The sequence below is a fragment of the Pyrus communis genome, chromosome 13 (assembly GCF_041283825.1).
Source record: "Pyrus communis isolate YQ-2024b chromosome 13, ASM4128382v1, whole genome shotgun sequence".
Lineage (NCBI taxonomy): Eukaryota > Viridiplantae > Streptophyta > Magnoliopsida > Rosales > Rosaceae > Pyrus > Pyrus communis.
Genome location: NC_142577.1, coordinates 12,471,644 through 12,488,126, shown reverse-complemented (window position 1 = coordinate 12,488,126; position 16,483 = coordinate 12,471,644). Strand labels below are relative to the sequence as shown.

The 16,483-nt window shown below is 35.8% G+C and overlaps 1 protein-coding gene and 1 long non-coding RNA gene across 2 annotated transcripts; both read left to right on the top strand.

Annotated features, from left to right (window-relative positions):
* Positions 1 to 1,953: 1,953 nt before the first annotated feature.
* Positions 1,954 to 8,372, top strand: LOC148691780 (uncharacterized). The gene is made up of 3 exons (XR_015954619.1): positions 1,954 to 2,131; positions 7,877 to 7,935; positions 8,255 to 8,372. It is a non-coding gene; the product is annotated as an uncharacterized LOC148691780 (long non-coding RNA).
* Positions 8,373 to 12,620: 4,248 nt separating this feature from the next.
* Positions 12,621 to 15,421, top strand: LOC137737690 (uncharacterized). The gene has a single exon (XM_088683247.1). It carries the CDS (start codon positions 12,778 to 12,780, stop codon positions 15,301 to 15,303), a length of 2,526 nt encoding a protein of 841 aa, XP_088539373.1. The 5' UTR covers positions 12,621 to 12,777; the 3' UTR covers positions 15,304 to 15,421.
* The last annotated feature ends 1,062 nt before the right edge of the window (positions 15,422 to 16,483 follow it).

Below are 16,483 nucleotides of genomic sequence, written 5' to 3'. Positions count from 1 at the left end.
CCTATCAACACCGATCACGTTTAGACTTTTAGTATGTATAGACTAATTCCCTACATTTCTAGCTTCAAATGGGTTTTTGTATCATCGATTTTGGTGGTGATTTGAGCTAGATATTAGCTTTGGAAGTTGGCCCAGAAATCGGGCCATACCTATGCTTCGAAAAGACGGTGAGTACGTTTGTACTCGCGGCATGTGAGGCGCGCGTGGTGTCGGCGCATGCAGGTTATGGCTGCCAGTGCAGCCACCTTGTGGCAACACGTGGCGGTGCTAGGAGGAACTCAGGGTCCCTCTTTAAGTTTCTTGACGTGCCGAACCCGAATCCGTCATCCGTTTTTCGAAATTCTACTGTTTTAAAATAGTTTCTTTATTAGCCTTACTTTGTATGAAAACGCGTTTATAAATTCGTACGTTACGTATTTACATAAATGGTTTCATTTGTAGGCAAAATGCATCACAAGGACTCTCGATGCTACGAGGCAGGTTCGACTCGACAACATGATCTGTGAGTGGGTCTTTTCTTTGATATATGCATATATTTATTTAGTTTCCATATATACATATAATAATGAATTTTCTATATAACTACCGTAATTAAATTAACATTTATAGAAAATGACGTAACGACGAGAATTAGGAAATCATTATAAATCGTATGGGATGCCTTAGCTAAACTTACGGCTATGAATAATGTTGTGTCGACTAGAATTAATCGAATCACTGTGGCATGATTATATTTGTGTTAACTGCTCATCGTTTGTTGCACCGGTGTTAGTACTCGCCCGGGCTAGGGCCAGTCTTTCATGTGTATGTGCACATCGCACCGTACACTCACTTTGGATCCATTGTAGGTGCCAGTCCTATCCTAGATTGCTATAGGCAATTAGGACTCGTATGTGCTGCGCATAGCTCCAGTCTTCACGTGATTGTAGTACAATAATGTATATCATTGTTACACCCAATCTTGTTCATATCAGAATACCTCTGCATAAACTCATGTATCAACATGTGTTGATGAGCACTCGATACGATATATTTACTTCTGCGAGAATATGTGATTACAGACGTAAGGTATTTAATTACAAAAGTTGTGACATATGGCATTCTTGAAATACAATTGGTTATGGTAAGTATTTTTATATTATACGTAGTATGTATATTTGGAAACTATACTTGTTTTACGGCGAGGGGTTATTATGTTTTCGAAAAGGTTTTTACAAAACTTTATTTTTAGGCACACTCACCCTTGTTTTTCGCCCCTCCAGGTTTTAGTGGCTGAGCTTTCGTATCGACGAGGATTTATGGAAAATCTTGGTATGAACCTAGCCATACCAATTGTTTGGGGTTTTGACGAGTTTTAACCCATGGACTCGGTAACGCCAACTCGGTGGTTCTTGGGTCATCGTGATCGTGGCCGCGTTACGAGACTTTAAGGCTCAAGAAAACATCTACGCAACTCCATGGAGACCCTAGAGTAAGTTTGGAGTGAAGTTGACATCAGAACAAGTAAGTTTGAGAAGTTTTAGTTTTGGCCGAAACTTTCAAGGGATTTTTAGGCCGATTTTAGTTTGATTTTGGACTTTTAAGAGGTACGAACTTGTTCTACTCCTCAAGGGCTTTAAATCCATATAAATTTCACAGATTTTGGTTAAGAAATGACAAGGTTATGAAGATCTGAAAATTTTCCAAAAATCTGGCTATATTTTTCCAGAAACCGGCGAACCAGACAACGGACGACGGTGGACGGCAAGGGTGAGCGAAGAAAAAAGTGAATATTTCGTCAAAGTTGACGGAATATTCTGACGGCGTCAGGTAACTCCATCAATTAAATTAGCGAAATATTCCGTCAGTTTGGACGGAATATTCCTAGATTCCGTCTCGCACTGGCCGCGCGTGGGGGTGCGTCAGAGGTCCAAAATTTTTTCTAAAAATATAGGGGTGTTCGTGTTGTCAAGTAAATCACATTGGTATATTCTAACACCCCATTTGAGTAACGTATGAGGAATTAATCCTAGGCTTTGTTTATGTGCTATCGAATTAATACTAAAATAGTTGTATCGCATATAGGTGAGATGTACCCTGAGGACAAGCATGGACAAGCGAAGCAAGGGGGTTACGATCCTGCTACTTATCAGTGAGTGGGCATTTGTTTTCTATATATATATATGCTTTACGATTTCCAGAAAACGCTTTTAAATGAATTCATGCCTTGTATGCCATGTCTATACCTCTTATTACTATATTGTTGCATTAGTATGAATTGTGAATTATACTATTTGATGTTGCGGAGGCTCAGGTAAGCTTCAGGTGAGTTAGCATGTGATTGGTCTTGTTGCATTGCATATTGCTATGCATTTAGAGCTTATTATGCTGCACCCCAGTGTTAGTGCTCCCCCCCCGAGGCCAGGGCACAGCTTTCAAGTGATTGTTCACCTCCTACACCGCACGCTCACCTTGGATCCAAGTTTTGGTGCTAACCTGTCGTACAGACCACAATAGGTGGTTCCGACTCATAGGTGACCTGCGATCTATCGCACAACTTTCACGTGATCGTAGCACTTGAGCGTACTTATTTACACCCAGCCTATCGTACATGTCACATTAGGTGACTCCGACTCGTATGCAGACATATGTTGATGAGCTATAAATCCAGTTGTATAGGTCACGTTAGGTGACTCCGACTGGCATACTACTTCATATTGGTTTCACACGTGGCTTACATTTTTAGTGCTGAAATATTATGACATGGCATACTTCAGTTTTCACTGGCCTTGTGTATTGCTTTTTCGTACCTACGTAGTAGTATTTTCTAGAAACTATACAGGTTTTATGGAGAGGGATTATTATGTTCATAAAGCTAAATATGTTTTCACACGCTTTGTTTTTGCCCACTCACCCTTCTGTTTTGCGCCCCTCCAGGTTCTAGATAGTTGTTCATCTTTGGTGGCTCACGATGATTACTTAGCGGTTCTGACGCACTACTAAATAATGTAGGGATCCTCTCCTTGTTTGTATAATTAGTACCTAGTTAGTTCGACTACACTTCCGTTTTACCTATGCTCTGATATGTGTGCATTATATACTTGAGCACTTTCACACACTTATATATTATCTCTAGTTAAATAGGTATAGTTTTGGTTTTTATTATTCAAATTTTTTCTTATTAATATCACTTCTGTTGCGCACTTGACTACGTCATCCTCACGTGACGTCTAGCATACCTCGACTCCACTATGGACGTGTCAAGATCCCAATCACAAAATGGCAAAAAAAAAAAAAAAAAAAAAAAAAAATCGTAATCAAACCAGCAGACATGAGAAGCAATAAACAATGGACTATCCCAAATAAAACCTCCAAAACATAGACACAGATAAATAAAAAAAAGGGTTCTTTAGAGAAAGACCCTTGAAACTCTTATTTTTCAAACAAAAACCCAACTAATATTAAACATTCAAATAAAACCCAAATTTGAAATAGACTACCACCTAGATAAGTACATAACCAATTATTACAACATATTTACAACTTATGCCACAAAACCCTAATTATATTAATAAATATTATTACTCACCCTAATTATGATTAGCAATTAACCCCATATGGAAATTTTACCTTTTTTGTTTCATTAATATTATTAATATATATATATATATATTAATTTACCCATATTCATAAACAATTATAGGCACATTTTTCATATGAAAAAAAGGATCCTTTATATAATCAATTATTTTGCATCAAATAATATTGATTGATAAAAAAACAAGAATCAATTAATATTCTTTTATTTTGTAGGTAAATTATTTTACACAGATTATTACATACACTAGCCATTTTGATTTGTTATTATATATGCGTGTCAAAAATAATTTATCTATATTTATATGTAAGTATAAGTAAATTAATTTTTTTATAAGAATTAAATAATAGGTAAATTATAAGTACATTATTTACTTATAAGAATTAAACAATAGGTAAATTATATTGTAGGTACATTATGTTTCGAAAAAAAAAAGGTGCATTATGTTTGTAGAAAAAGAACAAAAAAAAAAAAAAAACACAATAGGTAAATTAAAATTCATAAACAAAAAGTAGTAGATATATTATTTTTTAATCAACTTACATACCTTTATTTTGTACGTAAATAATTTTACATGCATTATTACATATATTGGGCACATTTTAGTAATATATATGCACAATTATATTTTATTATATCAAATGTAGATAAATTAATATTAAATCAAATAACAATTTTTTATTTTGTAGTTAAATTATTTTGCATACTGGGAATATTTTATTACTAACACATATGTCCAAATAATTTACCTATGTTTTTATGTAAATTACTCCATAGTTCCCTTTCAATTTCCATTTGGTAATTAAGAAAATGATAAGATTAAATTAAAATTGTCTAATTTTATGCAAATTTGGAAAATAATTACAAAATTTGAAGGAAAGTATAACATTAATGTTTATTTATTTATTTATTTTATTTTTTTCCAGAAGCATTAACATAAAATTTTGTTATAATATATTAATATGCAATGAATTTAAACATTAATACATTTTTTTCATTAATCCTTCCCTTCAAATATGCATAGAATTAAATGTATACATTAAAATTGTAATTAGGGGTATTTTAGGCATCTGAAAAATGTAAAATGTGTAAAGTCAAACATAATTAATGAATTTGCTTATGTGGTGCCTAGTCATTGGGTTTTATTCAAGTAAAAAGACTATGTCGGATTTTATGTTAAAAAAACTTGAGTTTCAGGGCTAAAATCATATTTTCAGTAAAAAAAATGCAGGATCACTACTACAATAACAAACAATATGACCATGAACAAAATCGGGCAAAACATGTACAGTGTGATTTCTGCATAGAGATTGTAAAAATCAAAGAGCAGCACAGTAGGGAGAAAAAGAGAAATTAAGAGCAAGGAAACAGAGTAACAAATAAAAATCAGAACAAAATATCTTCCAACTCTCCTAATTTAATAATTTAAAAGCATTTCTTATACTTCCAATCAAAAGTTTAGCAACTGAACCAGAATCGAACAGTGAATAAACAATAAAAAAAAACATCCTATCCAGTTACGATCAAAAGATGAGTAGTTAAATAGGGACAAAAATAGTTCAAAACGGGTACTTATCTCTTTCAATCAAACGAAACCGCCAAATGAGGAGAAAGGCACATAAATTATTGTAGAAGGGACCGCCAGCTGGAACTAAAATTCCAAAACCAACCCTTCGTCTTCCCTCCCTGCTTCGCCCCCTCTCTGTGTGTAGCCCTTGCAGACAAAACCATAACCACCCCACCCATTGCTTCAATCATCCTACCCTTCGCTCTCTCATTATATCTCTGGCATGTATACACGCAATCTCTCATTTTTGTCGGTCCAACAACGTGACCTCTTCCCCACCCACTAAACCCGATCGAAAATCCCAACCTTTCCATTCCAAAGCACCGTACTCTTCCCTTTCTCCTCTTCTCTCTGGCAGCCCTGCAGGTGACCCCTGGTTTCTGCCAGTGCAGCCAACTTACCCCATCCCCACCCCCAAACCAAACCAGCGCCTACGAGACAACAACAAAACCCCAGACGGAGCCGAACCCACAAAGCCCATTCTTTAAAGAAATGGCATGGCCGTAAATAAACTGAAATCCACCCCAAAACATTGTTCATTCGTATAGCGCAATTTCATCCCTTACTTTAGACTAAAGTAATGTTAATACTCCCAATAGCTCTACTTCAAAAAAATTAAAATAAACAAAAAATAAAAAGTAGAGTCCAAAAATGAAACTTGTACAAAAATAATACTAATAATTAAAATAAAAGGCTTTTAGATCCAGGTCCAAGAATATAGGTTGTTTTTTTGTGTAAGTTCAATTATTTAATTATATATTTTTATACCAATTTTGTCTTTTTAGACAAATATTTAAATTCATTAACTTTTGTGCCAAGGTAGATTATAAAAAAGAAAAAAAATGTAATTCAATTCATCTGTGTTATAGGTAGAATATGGAAAAAAAAAAAAAAACCTATGATATATGTAGATAAATAATTAAACACACATTATACATATAAGAGAGATATTAAACCTAACTAAAGGGTACCAAAACATAATATACCTACAAGTATGACACATTAATCAGTGATATATGTTGATTATAAAAAAGAATCATTCGTATAGATAGATATATACAATTAACACTGTGATATACTTTGATTATCTTTAAAGCAAAAAGAAGAATAACAAGAAATAACAACAAAAAAAGAAGAAGATAAATACAATTAATTTTTATAGTAAATATTATCAATAAATAAATATTTATTGATAATAAAATTGTGACAACCCGTCCCTATTTTTACGATTTTATAAATTTTAAATGAAGTTATGAAAATGCCCTAGAGGCGAGGGTATTGACTTTTGTTTGACCAACATATAGTGCAACGCTAGAAATATTCTTTTTAGCGTATCCTTGAAGTACTCAACGATACGAACGCGTAGGCGCAAGCGGAATCGAATTCGGAGCTACAGTTAAAATTTTACAGAACTGCAAATCTGGAAAGTACTTTTGTAAAAATTTCTATTTATTATTTTATATATCTCTCATAGTTTTTATTATTATTATTATTATTATTTTATTTTTTTTGGTTGAGGGAAATGAAGGAAAGGGGAATGATGGACGAAGGAAAGAAGAAAAGAGAAGGGTGTTGCCAATCGTGGGAAAGGTAAAGGAGAGACCAACCAATCGGAAAAGAAGAGAAAGAGGAGTGACCAACCAGAGAGGGAAGAAAGGAGAGAAAGGAGGGAGGTGAGAAGCACCAAACCCAGATATTTTCCCCTTTGACCCGTACACCCCGAACCGACCTGCGCCATTGCTACCAATTCCGATGGGTTTTCCGTCCATTTTCTGACGAACCACATCATCTAACCACCTGGAAAACATTCCACAATATTCCCTCTTCCCTTTACACCCCAAATTTGATGAAAATTAGCTCTGATTTCATGAAACCACACCGGTGGGTGCAAAGGAAGTTTGTCGGCAATCCACCAATTCTGAAACAATTTCCCTCGATCACCACCACCTATAGCATCCTCATGAGCTCAGGAACAAAGTCCAAACAAGTTTGGGGGCGGCAGAGTTGTTTTGGAGGTTTGAGACGAATTGGAGCTTTTCCCGGCCAATTTGGACTTGGCCACATGTATAAAACTTGCTCTACTAATTGAGATCTTCATTCTAGTAAAATTTGAGGGAAATAGTTGAATTTTCTGGTGAGTCGGGCGACCGGCCGCCATATGCGGTGGCGTGTGGCCAGAGACACCCATTGACCTTCCTAGGCTAAAATGGGTGCCCCGATTTCATATTAGAGATCCGATTGACAAAATTCCGTTGTTTGGTTATATTTCCGTTAAGGGCCGCCACTTGGTTATTATATGATTCGACGATCCGACCATTGGATCATCACCAAGTTTTAATACTTAATAGTTTAAGGATATTAGGAACTAATGGATCAGGAATCTGGCGTACGGATCTTTCTGGATGGGTTTTCTAAATTTGTAAATCTAAACGTCGGCCGCCACTTAATTTTAGCAATTGGCGGAGATCTGACTGTTGGATCATTCCGAAACTTTAGGATGTTATTCTAGAAGCTTATTGAAACTCTTAGGAAGTTACGGATTGGAATATGAGGTGTAGATCTTCCGAATCGAGTTACGTTGGGTTGTGGATCCTACTGTCAACCTTCGACCAACGGTTAACTTTTGGTCAATGGGTTTCAAATCATTCTAGAACGTTATTGGAGATGTGTTTTATATAAGTTATGTGTTCTATCGATAAGAATTCTGACACGTGATTGGATATTTGTTCTAGGCGACGATTGTTCGTGATGCCTCGATATTCATGCTAAGGAGTTGTAGCGCAGACTTCAGGTGAGTGGGTTTTTTCCTTTTTATAGTGTGTGTGTGTGTGTGTGTGTGTGTGTGTGTGTATGATTGATAGTTTCCATTTATGCATTTGAAAAAGAATTTCTTACGTACGCCTGGATTAGACTAAAGTTTATAAGAATTAGTGAAATGACAGAATTTATGAAATATGCTACATCCTACGGGATGCACATGTATGGTTATAATCTTTGATGCCATAATTATATCTACAGCTATGAATGTTAGTATGTTGATTAGAAATATTGAATCATTGTGACATGTATATTTATGTAGTTTACTCATCATTACTGCACCTTGGTGTTAGTGCTCGCACAGGGCCAGGGCCAGTCTTTCATGTGTATGTTCACCTCCACACCGTACGCTTGCCTTGGATCCAAGTAGGTGTCAGTCCTGTCGTACAGGTTGCATTAGACAACTCTGACTCACAGATGACCGCAAATAGCGCGAGTCTTCACGTGATTGTAGCACTAGAGCATATATTATGATTACACCCAGTCCTGTCATACATGTTATATAAGGCGACTCCGACTCGTGTGCTAGCATATATTGATGAGCATCAGTTTAGTCGTACATGTCACATTAGGCGACTCCGACTTGTGTGCTAGCATAGATTAAGAAGCACCTGATTTTACTTATATTACTGTTGAGATTTTGTGATTTTGGATGTCCTACCCTTAGTTACGAGATATTGTGCCGTAATGAATTCTTGAGATTTTGCAAGCTACAATAAGTATTTTTATACTATACGTAGTAAGTATATTTTGGAAACTATACTTGTTTTAGGGCGAGGGGTTACAATGTTTTCAAAAAGGTTTTTTCATAAAACTTTATTTTCAAGCCCACTCATCCTTATTTTTCGCTCCTTCAGGTTTTAATAGCTGAGTTTTCGTATCAACGAGGATTCTTTGTAAATCTCAGTATAGGTGGCTACCCATGATGGTATAATCCTTATCCTACCTTACTATACTTCACTTATGCTCTGTCATCACGTATGAAATGGGTTCATTCCCGCTTAACAGCACACTCTTATATTTAGACACTTTTAGGTTTAAATTTATTCACATTTTCCACATCACTACACTTTATGGCTTCGTCACCTTCCAGGTGTCGGCCAGCACAGCTCGATTCAGAGTCCAAGTGGACATTCTGGGTCAGGGTGTGTCAGAAATAATCCTAAACATATGGGATTCGACTTATTTTAATAAAATGGACTATTTCTAATTTTGGTTTAAAAAAATCGGGCTTATATCAAGTTTTCCTTGAATATAATTAGATTTGTCAAATTTTGGTGGATAATTTAATGATTTAGTTGACATAGGAGATTTAATAGTGAAAAGAGAAGTAAGAAGTTTTAAACACAACTAATATATATTTAGGTATAAGATTAGCCCACATAACATCTATTGAGTGGGAAAAGCAAGTGAGGGAAGGCAAATGGAAAAACTAGCTACCATTCCTCTAATTTTATTTTGTACTTGTTTTAGGCTTATTTTATCATCACTAATTTTTTATTTATTGATAAGATTTACTATAAAAATTAATTTCTTTCTAATTATCTCTTTAATTATTTCTTTTTCTTTGTTATTTCTTGTTCTTTGTTCCAAACCTCATTTATAAATTTTATTTTTAATTTTAAAATTAACCTATATCACAAGTTAATTGTATTTGCCTACTTGTATGGAAAATTCTTGACAAAGAATATCTCCAACTATTACAAGGATTTGAGGTGACCACTGGTTGCTTAGGACAATTGAAAACTCTTTTTTTTGGAAAGGAGGATTTCGGCTTCTTCATTCTCGAGTTTTAATTCGATCGCAGTTGAGTTAGTGCTCGAGTGAATGAACGTAACCTTCAACCAACTGGCGCTCTCCGCCATTCTTCTATCTCTTTCCACTAACGCGCACCATACTCAGTTCTACACGGATCTGTCATGCCCTGGACCCAAGGTCGGGGGAAAAATTAACCCTGCGCCCGGCGCGCAAATAAATGTAAAAATAAAATGAAATACAAAACATCTCTTATAAAAATAGCTCCAAAATCCTTACAGGTTTACAAAATAAATTATAAACTTTAATCCATCTTCTAACACAACCACAACTCATCTACAACCTATCTTGCCAAATAACTCATCTATAAAATAAAAGGTGAGTGGTGAGCAACAACCACTATCGCTCAATGAGTAGAATATGAAATATGCCAGTCAAGCGATATTGTTTTACACACGCTAGAAAGTACAAGAATAATATAAAGTTTTAGCCACATAATCCCATATCACATCATTCCTTTATGTGTTCATTATATCCTTCATAAATTGTAATTCGCTATGTGACCCCTAATGGCCTTCCTGCCCTAATGTTCCCGTATGCAATTTACATTTATTCCTCGGATTAATGCAACACTAAAATTCTCATGCTCCACTGACCAGATACATAATAACTTTGAAGGTACTTCACAAAATACAATATGCTTGACTTGAAATATATAGATATTTGTAAATAGATCAAAACCCACGATAGATAGCTCGTGCTTTTCATTTATCATAAAATAAAAATATTTTAAAACACATTACATTAACCACTCATCTTGATAATCCGAGTTTTAAGAAGACAACCCAACTAACATCTCCGCACCCCTCAAACCCTAGCTTTCCCTTTCTCTTTCCTTTTCTAATCTCTCTCTCTCTCTCTCTCTCTCTCTCTCTCTCTCTCTCTCTCTCTCTATATATATATATATATATATATATATATATAGAGTCGGCAATACAGCAGGAGGTGTCCAATATTATTGGATAATAAGGTATGATAAATTGACACTTGTTAGGGTAGTAGTGTTGGCTGCCAAGTGGATAAATAGGTGTCACTTACAGAGGATGAATGGTACACGTGAAGAAACCTCAAGCGCCTCCCGTGATCGTGACTGTTCATCGTATATCGTGCAGTAAAAAATCATTCCAAAATTTAAAATTAAATATAAATAGTACCTAACGAAAACTGTCAGCATGATATACGATAAACGATTACGATCACAAAATCTCTAAGATTCCTAGGGAAAGAATCCGTCGAAAATCATTTTTCACCTCAAGCTCCAATGTAATGACTATGCAAATAAGATTGGAATGAATGATTGGATGGTCAATATGGTGGTGCACATAAGAAGTGGACATCTGTTTATATGGATGACTCAGTTAATAGCAGGGTCCGACACTTGCTATACAAATGTCATCGTGAACAACCTCAAACAACATTGATCTTGATGCAGGGTCCGACACTTGCATGTAGGAGGTGTACTAACCTTAATGCATGAAACGAAAGATATCAAGACTACTATGGTTTGTTAAATATACATATACATGCATACATACGTATACAATTCATAGAACATAAATATGAAACAAAAGATATTTAATATGATATATATATCTTTTTATTTTTTATTTTTTTTTATTTTTAAATACAGGGTCTCTCTCACACACACACACACACACACACATATATATATATATATATATTTTTTTTTTTTTTAAATACTGGGTCTTATTGGATCAGTTAAACTCAGCTGAGTATAAGGATCTTTGGGAACAACATACCGCCCGATAAGACGTTGAATTTCGAAGCTAACTCTAGTATCAGTTTTCTATGTTTTTGTGTCTTCAAATTCACCTTTAGCGAGAATTGAACCTAAGACCTCTTATTTGCAAATGAAAAGGAATACCATTAGATAATAGTACTAAGTGGCTTGTATTTTTTTTTAACAAACAATATTTCTACATTAAGGGTTGGGAGAGTGAGCTAAGCCTCACAATTGGCTAACAATAATGTGGTTTAAATTCGTCTTTGGTGAGAATCGAACCTAAAATTTCTCACTTACAAGTGAAGAGGAATATAATTAGACCGTAATACTAAGTGACTTGTATTTTTTATTTACCTATGCACTAGGTTTTTGTGCATAGTCTACGTGTAACACAGATTAATTGTATTTCTTTGTTTTTTCTTTTTATAAACTACCTTTATAACAAAAATTTGTATTTAAACTTTTTAATCTAAAAAGACAAAATTGATAAAATAAAATAAAATATAATTAGATAATTGAATCCAGTCTAAAAAATAACCTATATTTTTGAACCTAGGTTTAAAAACCTTTTTAAAATTGGGAACTTTAACAAAAAGCTTCTGGTATTGTTCACTTTAACAAAAAATCATATTTTTACACTAAAAAAATCCATATTGGTACAATTTACTTTACCCTTTATTTTATCTTTATAATTAAAACTCAAAGTTTTCAAGCCATTTTCATTAGTTTCCTTTTAAAATTTAAATTACATATAGTTAGTTAAGGTTATATGAGGAAATTTGGATAAATAATCAAAATTTGAATGTCGTATAGAATTTTAGTTACATTTTCAAATTTATGATAATTATAACCAATCTACATAGCCTTATGTGTTTCCAAAGTGATTTATTTTTACATTAGGAGGATGGGGCATTCGGTTAAGCTACATAATGGGCAACCTAATTTAGTATAAAAATTGCCATCACAAGATTCGAAACCAAGACCTCTCACTTTTAAGTAAAGAAGAATACCACTATACCGTATATTAGTACTTTTATCTCTACTTTTAGTTATAATTATCATAAACATAAAAATGGTGATTATAATTCTACATGAATTTTATATGGAGTCTAACCATCAAAACTATCACAGAAATGCTCTCCTCATCAATCCCTCCTATCCAAATCCAATCTCCTCTGGCCCGTCCTCAACTCCACACCCATGTAGCTTCATCTCCTCCACTGTAACAAAACCCAGATATCCCAATTCTCTGGAACAATGGAAGGTACTCTCTTTCCATCTCGACCTGTATATCCCATCCCAGCAAACAGACCAACGCAGCCAAACCCTCCTGTGAAATTCAACTCAACGACGCTGCCACCGCCTCCTCAGTCGAGAGCTCCGCCGTTTCCTATAGACTCTCTCCTGCAGCACCTTCTGAGCCTCTCCTCGCCTCCCAACTCTCCCCACAACCTCAAGCCTTTAAACCCACCTCACCAAACCAATGGCAGTCTCCTTTCTCTTCAAATTTCGGCGGATTCGACCTCCAAACAGCATCAAATGAAGAAACCCACCTCAGTTTTAGCCCCAAATTTCGAGGACGATCGAGAGCTGGTGGAATCGGGAGATGGGGTTCTTGATTTTTTGACTATAAAGGGTAAGTTGATGTTCAATTCCATTGTAGAGCAGCCTTTGCACGGCTTGGATGATTTCTTTGGTTCTGTGAAGTTTGAGTTATTTGAAGTTGATTTAATTAGTTTGTTGAAAGCATTAGATCTTTCTGGCAATTGGGAAAGAGCCATTTTGTTGTTTGAATGGATTCTGTCCAACTTAAGCTCTGAAAATTTGAAATTAAGTAACCAGATGATTGAACTAATGGTTAGAATTCTTGGGAGAGAGTCGCAGCATACTTTTGCATCGAAGCTGTTCAATGTAATTCCCATAGAAGAATACTCGTTGGACGTCCGAGCTTACACGACTATCCTTCATGCGCACTCTCGTAGTGGTAAGTACGAAAGTGCAATTGACTTGTTTGACAAAATGATGGAAATTGGTATCTCACCAACTTTGGTGACTTACAATGTCATGCTTGATGTATATGGGAAGATGGGTCGATCTTGGGATAAGATTTTAGGACTCTTGGATAAGATGAGGAGGAAGGGATTTGAATTTGATGAGTTTACTTGTAGTACGGTGATATCTGCTTGTGGGCGTGAGGGTTTGTTGAACGAGGCAAATGAGTTCTTTGTCGGGTTAAAGTCACAAGGCTATGTACCTGGAACTGTTACCTATAATGCTTTGTTACAAGTTTTTGGCAAGGCAGGGGTATTTACGGAGGCCTTGAGCATATTAAAAGAAATGGAGGATAATAATTGCCCACCTGATGCTGTTACTTACAATGAGCTTGTGGCAGCTTATGTGAGGGCAGGATTCTTTGAGGAAGGTGCATCTGTCATAGAAACGATGACCCAAAAAGGAACAATGCCAAATGCTGTTACATACACAACTGTGATAAATGCATACGGTAAAGCTGGAAAGGAGGAAGAGGCTCTAAGGTTGTTCAATCATATGAAGGTGACAGGTTGTGTTCCTAATGTTTGCACATACAATGCTGTTTTCGGAATGCTGGGAAAGAAGTCACTCCCCGAGGAGATGATAAAGTTACTTTGTGAAATGAAGTCAAGTGGATGTGCCCCCAACCGTATTACATGGAACACAATGCTTGCCATGTGTGGTGATAAGGGTAGGCACAAGTATGTGAACCAGGTGTTTCGAGAAATGAAGAATTGTGGTTTTGAGCCAGACAGAGACACATTCAATACCTTAATCAGTGCATATGGACGGTGTGGATCAGAAATAGACGCTGCACAGATGTACGATGAGATGATCAAAGCAGGATTTACTCCATGCGTTATAACTTACAATGCACTTCTAAATGCTCTGGCTCGGATAGGGGACTGGAAAGCAGCAGAAGCTGTTATGCTAGACATGAGAAATAAGGGCTTCAAGCCTAATGAAACATCATATTCATTGATGATCAACTGTCATGCCAAAGGAGGGAATGCCAAGGGGATCGAGAGAATTGAGAGAGAAATTTATGGCTATCATATTTTCCCCAGTTGGATTCTTTTGAGAACTCTTATTCTTGCGAATTTCAGGTGCAGAGCACTGGACGGCATGGAGAGGGCATTCCATCAATTGCAAAACAACGGATACAAACCTGACTTGGTTGTATTCAACTCTATGCTTTCAATGTTTGCTAGAAACAACATGTATGACCGGGCCAATGACATGCTGTACATGATTCATGAAAACTGCCTTCAGCCAGATCTCGTAACTTACAATAGCTTGATGGACATGTACGCCAGAAAGGGAGAGTGTTGGAAAGCAGAAGAAATCCTCATGACCCTACAAAAATCTGGTGGGAAACCAGACCTCGTCTCTTATAACACAGTCATCAAAGGGTTTTGCAGGCAAGGGTACATGCAGGAGGCCATAAGAATTCTCTCGGAGATGACAACTAGAGGGATTCGACCATGTATTTTCACATACAATACTTTCATCACAGGCTATGCAGGGCAGGGAATGTTATCAGAAATGGATGAAGTGATTAGCTATATGACGCAGAACAATTGCAGGCCAAATGAGCTAAGCTACAAGATTGCGGTGGATGGCTATTGTAAAGCGAGAAAATATAAAGAAGCCATGGACTTTCTGTCGAAGATTAAGGAAATTGATACTTCTTTTGATGATCAATATGTGCAAAGACTTGCTTCTCGCATTCGGGGCAATTTGTATTCATGAATTATTGATTGTTCGCCGTTGGTTTCTTTTTGGCTTAACACCGTCATATATAGGGTTTCCAAGGCTAATGTAATTGTAAAAGAATGTAAAATCACCTATTTGGCTGTCCTGTTTCAAACCTTTGTTGCTTTGTTGTCGTTGTTTTTTTTTATTTTTATTTTTTTTAATGAATTTTGTTAGATTAGTCACCGACGAAGTTTGAAGTTCTTAATGTAAGGAATGGTGCTTTCATTGTGACAACAAGCGTTTGTAAATACTATTTCCGAATTTGAAACCGTTCATAATTTGGTTTATAAGAATACTAGCTACTTTTTTCATTTACTCTCTTCTTCGTGCCCTACCTGCTCACCTTTTTAAACATTTATTTTCAGATGAATGTGTAAGTGGAGTCCACATGTCAAAAAATGAGTGGAAAAGGCAAAAGGGCGAAGACATATGGGGAAGGTATATAGCATACCCCTTATCGGATTGTACTTATCAGTACATAGCTGATAAGCGTTGTACAATTCTGAAAGAGTTACACAGTTACATGATCAAATAAAGCGTTCGGAGGGAACTATTTGATCGAAAATTTTCAACGCAGGTCAAGAAAAGGTTAACGTGGCTGAAGCCGTCATTAGATACTAGGTACATATGGTTATTTTTCACTTAAAAGATGGTAAAATGGAGTTGCTATAATGTGCCTATTAATCAGACCACAAGCTGGTAACAATTGGAATAATCAAGAGTGATAAGGATTTAATACTCGGAAAGGCATCTACACTGAAAGCCCTAGGAATCCGGGGTCAATTTCAAAATTGTCTTTGGCTGGAAAGTAATTCTTCTAATATTATTTTTATTCTCCCGATTACTGATTTTGATCCTTGTTGGCCTTATTGTATGCTATAGTTTATTTGTTTGGACTGCATTTAGAAGATAACTTTCTACATCTCTCACATATATCGCTAAGGAAATGTTACGGACAATTTTGTTAACATGGGCTTGTCTTCTCAAACTATGGTACAGCATGACTCCCTTCCGTTAGAGATTCGTCCTGCTTTGTTTTCGAACTACATTGACTTTCCGAACTTCTTATTCTCAAATTAATGTGCATTCCATTATTTAGGTTATCTCACTTTTTCGTTTCTTAACTTTGTGATATTACTTTATCTATTTTGCGCGCACAGGTGAAACCCGACCC